Source organism: Nerophis ophidion, linkage group LG03, assembly GCF_033978795.1.
Source record: "Nerophis ophidion isolate RoL-2023_Sa linkage group LG03, RoL_Noph_v1.0, whole genome shotgun sequence".
Lineage (NCBI taxonomy): Eukaryota > Metazoa > Chordata > Actinopteri > Syngnathiformes > Syngnathidae > Nerophis > Nerophis ophidion.
Window position 1 is genome coordinate 72622660 of NC_084613.1, and position 11464 is coordinate 72634123.

An 11464-nucleotide genomic window follows, 5' to 3' on the forward strand; every position below is an offset into this window, starting at 1 on the left:
TATAATTATTGTATAAAAATAAAATCAAGAGTACGATTACTAATTCAGTGTTGATGTTTGAGTAGACCCTGATCCCTTTTGTAGTGGAAGATTTGGGCCCCGAGGTCAAAAAGTTGAAGAACCCTTGGTTTAGAGGTGTCTGATTACTCGCTAAATATAGCGGCACAGCTGCTAAACTGGCAACCTTGATCCCTCTTGCTACGTGTTCTTATTCTCTGGCAGAACAGGTACATTATAATGTGTTTTTTTGAGCAAGGGCAAATAAGTAGCGCCAAACCTATTTGTATCGGGTAGATCCAAATAAATGACTCTATTGTGCACGCTGTAATGTTATCATATTGGTATTCAAAAATTATGATACGTACTTTGACTGTAAACTACTCAACATGTCTCTAAAAAGGAGTAGGAAGGAGCAGAGCTTTTTTAATCCGACCCCTTCTCTGTGTCCCAGCAATTACTAATAGTTTGTTTACTTTGTGCGTTTAAAATGTACCAGTTTAAAAATTTCTTGTTAAAAAAAGGATACAGATGTGTTATGTGTGGAGACGGCATGGCGAATTTGGGAGAGTGGCCGTGCCAGCAAACCGAGGGTTACTGGTTCAATACCCACCTTCTACCATCCGAGTTACGTACATTGTGTCCTTGAGCAAGACACGTCACCCTTGCTCCTGATGGGTCCTGGTTAGCGCCTTGCATTTCAGCTCCTGCCATCAGTGTGTGAATGTGTGTGTGAATAGGTGAATGTGGAAATAGTGTCAAAGCACTTTGAGTTCCTCAAAAAAGGTAGAAAAGTGCTATACAAGTACAACCATTTACCATTTTTGTTATGGTGAAGTTAATAAAGTTGGTAGATACATTTTACAATAATAGAAATAAAAAAATAAGTACTATAGGTGATAGGTGATAAATAATTCCTTAATCGAAAGGCTCCCTTTTTAATGAGCTTTAAATCATGTCTTAAAACATATTTATACTCCTTGGCTTTTAAACCAGCATTAAAGTTGTGTGATTTTAATCCATTTTATTTTTTTCTACGTATTTTATGTATTATTGTCTTTATAGTTGAATGTTTTATACAAATGACTCTCCTTAGTTTTCTTCTGTTTTTCAATGTGTTTTAACTCCTGTGCAGCACTTTGTGCAACTTTTATTGTTTTTTGAAATGTGCTATATAAATAAAGTGGATTGGAATTGAATAATCTTGTATGAATAAGAATCAGATTAGTGATTGGTTGAGATTATTGTCCTTAATTAGATTATATTAACAACATATGTTTGACCTGTTTTCTTGAAATAACTCAATACATCTTTTGAGTTTTTAAAGCAACGTTTAATATTAGTAGCTGTTGTACAAAAGTATTAGTAGCTGTTGTACAAAAAACACCCTACCATAAAAAAAGTATTGTGCTCCTTGTGTTTGCAGTTAGAGCTGGCTCACAGTGGGAAGTTTAACTCTCAGATTCACGTAGAGTTCATGTGGGACACTCAAGCTCAGGAGATCTATGACAGCGAGGACGACCTGGATGACAGGGTAAACATCTCACCGTGTATTTACACATCTGGAATGAATGAATACAATAAATAAGAGTTGCTGTCTGTTATTCTAGGTAAGCCCATTACCAAAAACACGTTCTCCCGTGTTCTCAAACGGAGGCTCTGGATCCCGCTGGAGTGTGATTAGTGGTGCTGGTGGCAACCCAGGCAGCAGACCTTGTCAGACCTATGAGAACATAGACTTCCTGTACGGAAACCCACCAGCCAACAGCGCCTCTTCTGGGACATCCATGCCACCACCGCCGTTGCCCGCTAAATCCACCCCAAAAGGTAAACAAGCATTATTACCTGCTCAGTAACCTTGATGTTAGAGTGTCCGCCCTGACATCAGTAGGTTGTGAGCACCCATTGCCTCCCTGCTTGGCACTCAGCATCAAGGGTCGGAATTGGGGTTTAAATCACCAAAATCATTCCTGAGCGTGGCCACCCGTGCTGCTCACTGCTCTCCTCACCTCCCAGTGAGTGGAACAAGGGGATGGATCAAATGCAGAGAGTAATTTCACCACACCTAGTGTGTGACTATCTGTGGTACTTTAACTTTTAACTTTAACTTTACTGTAAATGCAAAAATGCTGATGCAGAATAAATGGGACAGGTCTACCTAATATCGTGAGTATTTGACTTCTGATTTTCTCACTTAGGTCGCTCCGACCCTCAGCTCTCGGTCACAACACAAGAGGTCAACGTCCCTGCACCAAGGCGCAGCTCTAACCCGACCGTCAACACTCCCTGTCCCCAGACGCAGGCCAGACAGAGTCCTACATCTCCCAGTGTAGAAAGTCAAAGCCCAGGTGCTGGAAAACCACACAAGGGGAGTGTGTTTAGGGTTCACAGATACAGTGGGGAGGCGCAAACCTTCACTGGCTCCACCTTACAAACTGCTACCACATCCTCCCAGAACCACATCGGACCTGTCAGGTAAGAGATCAAGAATGGACACTCCACTATCTCCCCATAGCCGCAGGGTTCTGTTTTACAGCTGCCCTCAGACTTCTCTTGGATAAAATCTGTTGAGACGTAAATACAGCAGTGTTATTCTCCCCCATTGTTGTTGTTTCTTAGCAACTCTGCTCCAAATGATGCGTTTGAAGTGACTTGGTTTTTACTGTCAGAGTGGAACACTTGACTGACAACATACAAATACGATTGAATATTGATTCACTATAAATATTAATGTAAATTTACAAGGGAACTAAAACTTTACCCATCTAGCATACCAGTCAACCACAGATCCCTGGATTTGCTTTTTTTCTTGTTGCTAGGCAGAGTTTTTAGAGCTTATATAAAACTATCCAAATGTCTGTAGTCCATCCCAACCTAGCAAATTGCGAATATGAGACAAGTTTATATAGGGGAAATGCTTATTTTGGCACGCTTTGACATACGCGGTTGTTGGCATAACCAAACCAAAGCTAGCCATCTCTTGCACATTTACTTGTGACTTTCAACAGAGATATGAGAAGGGCTCATTCTGTTTTTTGAACAAAAAATTTTATTTCATTTTTAAAATGTTGTTTTTACAAACAAGGCAATTAACACACAGGGTGATCACTATGGCTCCTCGGAGGAGGTACAGAGTTGTTGGTTTTACATAATGTGCAAATGCAAATGACAGGTGTAAACATGTCAGCCCAAAGGCTACACAAATCCTGTCAAACGTTTAACAGACATGAATAACGAAAATGTGTGTACATACTAGCGCATAAAAAATTTAAAATTATAGTAGTAATGACCATGACATAAGTGTATGTATAAATGTAGCAATAATAATCAATGTGGTTTCAGACAAGGAAGGAGCACAATGGACATGTTATTTTGTTTGAAACAAGTGCAGGAAAAAGTGTATTGAGCAGAACATGCCGCTCTATGTGGTCTTCATTGACTTCAGTAAAGCTTTCGACACGGTTTCAAGGCAAGGATTGTGGCAGGTTCTCAAGAAGTACGGATGTACAGACAACTTTGTTGAGCTTATTGAGGCGCTTCATACGGGCATGCAGGCAAATGTGGCACTGGATGGATCTGTATCGAAGGACTTCCCAGTCAGCAATGGAGTGAAGCAGGGCTGTGTTCTAGCACCAACCCTGTTCTCACTCTACCTATCAGCCATGCTCGAGGTTGCTTTCAAGGACACATCGAAGGGGGTCTACATCCAGACAAGAAAAGATGCAGATCTGTTCTAGGTTGCTCACTTTTGAGCAAAGAGCAACACAACAGTTTAGGTTGGGAGAGAATTACTGTTTGCAAACGACAGTGCTGTAGTTGCGCACAATGTAGAGGACATATAAGATCTTGTGAACAAGTTTTCAGCAACAGCTAGTCAATTCAGCCTCAAAATAAACATCAAGAAGACGAAATGCTTGTACCAGCCACCCAAGTATGAGCCCACATCATCCCTACCTGGGGAGGTCTGGGTCATGGGAGACCCACTTGTGCAATGCCGAACATTCAAGTACCTCGGAAGCACAGTGACAGAAAATGCCAAGCTTGATGATGAGATCAGACTCGGGATGGGGAGAGCGAGTGCTGTGTTTGGGAAATTAAGGGAAAGACTCTGGAACAACAAGCATGTCTCTATTTGCATCAAGTGCAAGGTGTACAGAGCAACTGTGCTAGCTACACTTTTGTACGGTGCTGAAACTTGGAGCATCTAAAGGTTGCAAGTCAGAAAACTTCACGCCTACATGATGCGCCACCTTCGGACCATCATGGATATCTCCTGGACCGACAAAATCCCGAACACAGAGGTCCTAAGTCGTGCTGGACTGCCATCGATGGATGACATCTTAACCCAAACGAACCTGAGATGGGTCGGGCATGTAGAGAGAATGAGTCAAGAGCGGCTCCCTCGCCATCTGCTCTACTCACAGTTGGAGGAAGGGTAACGAAACCGAGGGAGGCCAAGGCTAAGGTACAAGGACACGGTTAAACGGAATTTGAGGGAACTGAAGATCGACACTGCAACCTGTCAGCTGAAGGCAAAAGACAGGGCTGAGTGGAGGTCTATGATCCGACCTAAATGAAACAGTCATTGTTGCGCTCGACAGACTGCTATGATGAATAATGTAAGTAGGTAAAATAAATATTTAAACTACAACAGAAAAAAAAGGGAATAAAGCAGATGACAATCTTAATTCTGTTTACAGTTTAATACTTTTATTTTGAAGCCACTTTGCAATGAACAGGGAGCCTCTGTGTGCACATTTTAATGTTGTGGAACTAGACAGTATTTCTGTGTCTGTTGTCATGTTTAGCGATAAAGATGAAGTGTACAAAAAAAGTCGATATGAACTGACCCATTTTTCCTAGAATTGACCCTACAATGTCCAAAAAAGGGGTCGATTGTGTATATCGACACTGACTTAAGCGGTAGAAAAAGAAGGGATTGTTCAGTTCCACTGTATAGACATGTACAATTCAGTCACTGTTCTGTATTAAATATAAAAATACATTATTGGAAGGCAAAAAGTGCATTCTAATGCATTAGCCTAAAACAGCTTCATTGCTTAAAGTAGCCCGTTCACTCCTGCATTGTAGTCTTATCATTATCATGTCATGTGACCGCTAGTCTGCGTCCTGTCCTAGTTCAGAGAAGACCACATCGTACCGTCGGACCAGCAACGGAAGCAGCATCCCGGGGAAGTGTGCTGCGATATCTCCCACCAGCAACCAGGAGGAGCCGTATTGTATTGTCGGGGGAAACTGCGCGGGCCTCGGCCCCGTCCCCGCCCCGGCAACACCCTCTTCCTCACCTGGCGTGACCCCTGCACTGCGACCCCGCAGGAACGCCATGGTACGACCATAAATGATCCCTTTTGCTTTAAGTCTTTACATGTCCTACTGAAGTATGTACCCTTGTCTTATTCTTATCTTTTGTGCAGAGTTCAGGCAACAGACAACACAATAAGCGGGTCAAGGCTTTGGTCGACTGCAGGCCCACCAGTTCAGAGCAGCTCACTTTTCTCAAAGATGAGACTATTGTGGTAACGCTTTCTAGTGACCCCCACTGGTGGGTAAGTGCAACTACCAGCTCTTTAATTTTAACAAATGTTTAACTGGATATGAATAGGCAAATGCTTTGAAGTAGAACTGCACTTTAAAAAAAATAGTTTGCTTGCTATTCACAATCCCTATGTGAGACGAGAATGAGTGTTTTTTTTAATGCATTCTAATGTGTAATATACAGCAAGTACAATGTGGCTAACAGGAAGGAAAATATTAACCAAATATTGAAAAACAACTTTTAGCGGCGTCGTGATCACAGAGGTAACTGGCTTATGCAGCTATTGATATCCTTAGCCGGTGAGCTGCTGCACTGCCTCTGAGTGGGTAGAAGGTAATTATAGATTATAAATAAAGCCTCTCACCTGAATAGTAGAGGGTTGTGGCCATAAACCAAGGAGTTTGTCAACTTCGAGATTCTTCTTAGACCCAGAGATGGCGAGAAAGACATGAAAAGACGCTCAATTACGTCCCTTGTTTTTATCCTTCGTGAGGACTATGAGTAATTATTCATCCAAACAAGAAGATATGAACATCCCATCAGTGGGCATCCCAGTGAGAGCAGACTTTGTGCAGTACGTAATGTTTTATTGTGTTCGTAGTTTGTATTTCTTGTTTAGCACTGAGCAATACTGCTGCTTGCTGGATCTGCCCAGCACATTGCTTCTTAAACTTGTAGCTCATCCACCGTATATTCAGGCTAAAAAATAATACGTTTCTGGATCATCATTTGTCACAAAGTAGTTGCATTGTCTCCCATGAAGTCTGCCATGATCAGTAGTCGATTCAATATCGATTCTTGGGGTCGCGATTCGATAATATATCGATTTTTTTTTTTTTATTCAACCTGATTCTCGATTCAAAAACAATATTTTTCCAATTCAAAACGATTCTGTATTCATTCAACACATAGGATTTCAGCAGGATCTACCCCAGTCTGCTGACATGCTAGCAGAGTAGTAGATTTTTAAACAAAAAGCTTTTATAATTGTGAAGGACAATGTTTTATCAACTGATTGCAATAATGTAAATTTGGTTTAACTATTAAACGAACCAAAAATATGACTATTTTATCTTTGTGAAAACATTGGACACTATGTTGTCAAGCTTATGAGATGCGATGCAAGTGTAAGCCACTGTGACACTATTGTTCTTTTTTAAGATTTTTCATAAATGTCTAATGATAATGTCAATGAGGGATTTTTAATCACTGCTATGCTGAATCTATAACTATAATATTGATACCGTTGTTGCTAATATTTATTTTTGTTTCACTACTTTTGGTTTGTTCTGTGTTGTGTTTGTGTCTCCTCTCAATTGCTCTGTTTATTGCAGTTCTGAGTGTTGCTGGGTCTGGTTTGGTTTTGGAATTGGATTGCATTGTTATGGTATTGCTGTGTAGTGGTTTGTTGGATTGATGATAAAAAATTAAAAAATTAAAATAAATCGATTAAAAATAAAAATGAGAACCGATTCTGAATTGCACAACGTATTCGATTCGATAGGTATTCGGATCGAATCGTACTCGAATCGATTTTTTCCCACACCCCAATGAGTAGTGTTGTTGTTGAAATGAATGTGTATGCTTGAAATAAGCAACATACCTAAATGTTACATGTTATTATGAATTTGCCTGTTACTACATTACATCATGTATATAAAACGTTGATTGATGTATTTAGAGTGCTTTATAGGTGGAATAGAGTAAATTCCATTACCTCCATTGTTAGCCGACTTTTGCTAGAATCAGAATGCATAAAAAATCGTGTGTGCTTGTCTCAGAAAAGTGCAGTTCCGCTTTAAGGAAAGGAAAAGGAACAATTGTTGTTCTGTTTTTAATATTTTAACAGCCACACCATTATGATAGGACTAATAAACTCACATTTTCTAAACATTAAACTTTTTTCAAACTAGTAGCTGATACATTGGGGCAAAAAAGTATTTAATCAGCCACCGATTGTACAAGTTCTCCCACTTAAAATGATGACAGAGGTCTGTAATTTTCATCATAGGTACACTTCAACTGTGAGAGACAGAATGTGAGAAAAAATACAGGAATTCACATTGTAGGAATTTTAAATAATTTATTTGTAAATGATGGTGGAAAATGAGTATTTGGTCAACCATTCAAAGCTCTCACTGATGGAAGGAGGTTTTGGCTCAAAATCTCACGACACATGGCCCCATTCATTCTTTCCTTAACACGGATCAATCGTCCTGTCCCCTTAGCAAAAAAACAGCCCCAAAGCATGATGTTTCCACCCCCATGCTTCACAGTAGGTTTGGTGTTCTTGGGATGCAACTCAGTATTCTTCTTCCTCCAAATACGACGAGTTGAGTTTATACCAAAAAGTTATATTTTGGTTTCATCTGACCACATGCCATTCTCCCAATCCTCTGCTGTATCATCCATTTATCCATTTTGTAATTAACTCAACTCGTCGTGTTTGGAGGAAGAAGAATACTGAGTTGCATCCCAAGAACACCACACCTACTGTGAAGCATGGGGGTGGAAACATCATGCTTTGGGGCTGTTTTTCTGCTAAGGGTACAGGACGATTGATCCGTGTTAAGGAAAGAATGAATGGGGCCATGTATCGTGAGATTTTGAGACAGAACCTCCTTCCATCAGTGAGAGCTTTGAATAGTTGACCAAATACTTATGTTCCACCATAATTTACAAATAAATTCTTTAAAATTCCTACAATGTGAATTCCTGTTTTTTTTCTTCCACATTCTGTCCCTCACAGTTGAAGTGTACCTATGATGAAAATTACAGACCTCCGTCATCATTTTAAGTGGGAGAACTTGCACAATCGGTGGCTGACTAAATACCTTTTTTGCCCCAATGTATGCTGTGATGAATTTTCTATCTAAATTGCTTTCTTTTTAGTATCTCATAGCATCCACATTTAATTTATTAAAAAAATATTACAAATTTGTGAAATATTTGTTCTACTTTTGTGTTATCAGATGGGTTACATAGAAGGGGACTCGTCCAGGAGTGGGACCTTCCCTGTCAACTACGTTCAGAAAGTGTCGGACTGAACCGATGTTTGTGAACCAGGAACTGAAACGGCATTGGATGCTCAGTGACATAATAGCCTTACAGCGGCTCCAAGTGGACTTTATGCTGTTTCCTTCGCGCAGCTTACATGGATTTACTCAAAGTGGAACGATGTGAGTAATTTAAGGACACACACCCAGCTGCGCAAGGACACAGTTCTGGGATTTAAACTTCCAATAAGGGACTCTCAAACTTTAACACAAAAAATGTAATTGCAGTTTTTTTGTTCTCTGAAACCTTTGTATTAACAACTACAAAGGAATTTTCAAACATTTCTGCATATTCCGGGCTTATCCCTTTTTAAAATGCACTTTACACTCATGCGGGATAATTCTTTGAAAAAAAAAAAGGCCAACTGCTGTCTAAAGAAGGCCAGCGTCTTTTTAACGAAAGAGAAACAACTTTTTGTATTTCTTGCTCCCAAAAGTCTTGTTAAGCCTGCAAGTATCCAGAACTATTGTTAGTGATGGAATATTAATGATGAGAACCAGGAAGTGACACATGATTTGTGAATACAGTTACTGGGGGCTTGTGTGCATTGTAACCCAATGGACTTAAGCATAATTGCACTTAATGTACATATTAAAAAAAATATTTGGAACTCAAATTGAGACAAAAGTATGCTATGTTTCTTTTTATACTGACAAATAACCCCGAAATGTAACTTGTGTTGTTGAAATGTATATGCTAACTGATGCTTGTCTAAAAATGCTGATATGTGTGTTTATGCATTTTTTGCATTGGATGCAATTATTGCAGGTGTACCTAATGTTTTGCCTGGTGAGTGTGTAGTGCAAGGCAGATGATGATGATGATGATGATATGTTTACAGACACAAGTAGAGCGGAAGCTCAAACAGAACTAAAGGTCCTAAGTGCTTTTTTTTTTTTTGCTCGATACCAGCATGCATTGATTCAATTATTTATTGCAGCGCTGCACGCATAACAAAAACGTTCAGTGCTTCCCTTTTTTCTTGCATATCAAGAAAAACACATTTACAGTAAAAAAAAATGTATTGATTTTTTAGTCTGTTAATTATGTTTTTAATCGTTACATTCCAGTTTATAAATGTTCATTAAACTGTCAACTATTGGTCATGAAGCTTTTCAAGCGCTGGTGCCTGATCACAGCCATGAACCGAGGCTAAAAGATCTGCACTCAACATACCCGAGAAAATGCAGTGAATCCGGAAAGTATTCACAGCGCTTCTCTTTTTCCTCCTTTTGGTTGCTACAACCTTATTCCAAAATGGAATGGAATTTATTTTATCCTCAGAATTCTACAGACAATACCCCACAATGACAATGTGAACAGTTTTTTTTTTTTTAAATGTTTTGGCTAATTTATTAAAACTAAAAAAACATGTACATATATATTCAGAGCCTTCGCTCAATACTTTGTTGATGCACCTTTAGGCATCAGTTACAGCCTCAAATTGTTTTAATTTAAATTGGGGGACGGCATGGCGCGTTTGGGAGAGTGGCCGTGCCAGCAACATGAGGGTTCCTGGTTCGATCCCCACCTACTACCAACCTCGTCACATCCGCTGTGTCCGAGAGCAAGACACTTCACCCTTGCTCCTGATGGGTCGTGGTTAGGGCCTTGCATGGCAGCTCTCGCCATCACTGTGTGAATGGGTGAATGTGGAAATAGTGTCAAAGCGCTTTGAGTACCCTGAAGGTAGAAAAGCGCTATACAAGTATAACCCATTTACCATTTACATAATACAATGCCACAAAGTTGGCACACCTATCTTTGGGCAGTCTCGTCCAAACCTCTTTGCAGCACCTTTCAAGCTCCAGGATGGGAACCATTGGTTTTCATCCAGGATGTCTCTGTACATTCCTGCATTCATCTTTTCCTCTATCCCAACTAGTCTCCCTTTTCCTGCCTCTGGAAAATATCCCCCACAGTAATTGTAATTTCTGCCAAATTTGCATCAACAAAGTATTGAGCAAAGGCTGTAAATAATTATGTACAACTGATTTTTTTATTATTATTTTTTTTTTAATAAATGTGCATATTAAAACAAATCACATTGTCATCATGGGGTATTGTTTGTGGAATTCTGAGGACGAAAATTTTGGAATAAGGCTGTAACATAACAAAATGTGGAAAAAGTGACTTTCCGGATGTACTGTATATATATATATATATATATATATATATATATATATATATATATATATATATATATATATATATATATATATATATATATATATATATATATATATATTATACACAGTTGCAATTCATAAGTAGGAAGTGAAAAACAGTAAGAGGGTAAATATTATTATTTTTGGTATGTGCTTAACAATGGTTTAGGATTTAGGATGTCAAAATGTGCACCTTCAGGAACTGTACACACTGAAGTACATGTATTTCTTCCCGTTAAAGTATTTTAAAAGGAACAAATAATTGTTATAATGTAGTCAGGGAAATGTAATTAAATGTGCATCATACTCAGGGCTGTGCATGAGTTGTTTCATGGGAAAATATTAAAAAAGGCTGGTAGTGTGATTGATGTGTTGTGCACCACTGCATACCGCAATAATACATCTACTGTTACTTTAATATCTCTCAATAATTAACTATCTTTTGAGAAGGCTATGAATCGGAATAAGTTTGTACAATTCGACATCTGCATCCACCCTCTTTAATATTCCCATCATACTTGCCTCTGTGCTCTTCTCCAAGCTCACCCCTTCCTTTGGCAGCTGTAGTGCGCCTGCTTCATCTGACCCTGAGTCCAGTATGAGGACCGTCCAACCTGTCACTTATGTAACAAAGTCCCAAATAATATTGATGCTATTTCTAGCCCACGCACACACAAACACACAC

At 39.3% G+C, this 11464-nt stretch overlaps 1 protein-coding gene across 1 annotated transcript in view; it reads left to right on the forward strand.

Moving 5' to 3' along the window:
* asap3 (ArfGAP with SH3 domain, ankyrin repeat and PH domain 3) overlaps positions 1-9227 on the forward strand; it is a 67269-nt gene extending 58042 nt beyond the window's left edge. The window contains exons 21-26 of the mRNA XM_061896024.1: positions 1424-1531; positions 1608-1824; positions 2196-2472; positions 5137-5344; positions 5433-5564; positions 8527-9227. Coding sequence (XP_061752008.1) covers positions 1424-1531; positions 1608-1824; positions 2196-2472; positions 5137-5344; positions 5433-5564; positions 8527-8601 — 1017 coding nt within the window. The 3' untranslated portion in view covers positions 8602-9227. The remainder of the gene's footprint in view (positions 1-1423; positions 1532-1607; positions 1825-2195; positions 2473-5136; positions 5345-5432; positions 5565-8526) is intronic.
* The last annotated feature ends 2237 nt before the right edge of the window (positions 9228-11464 follow it).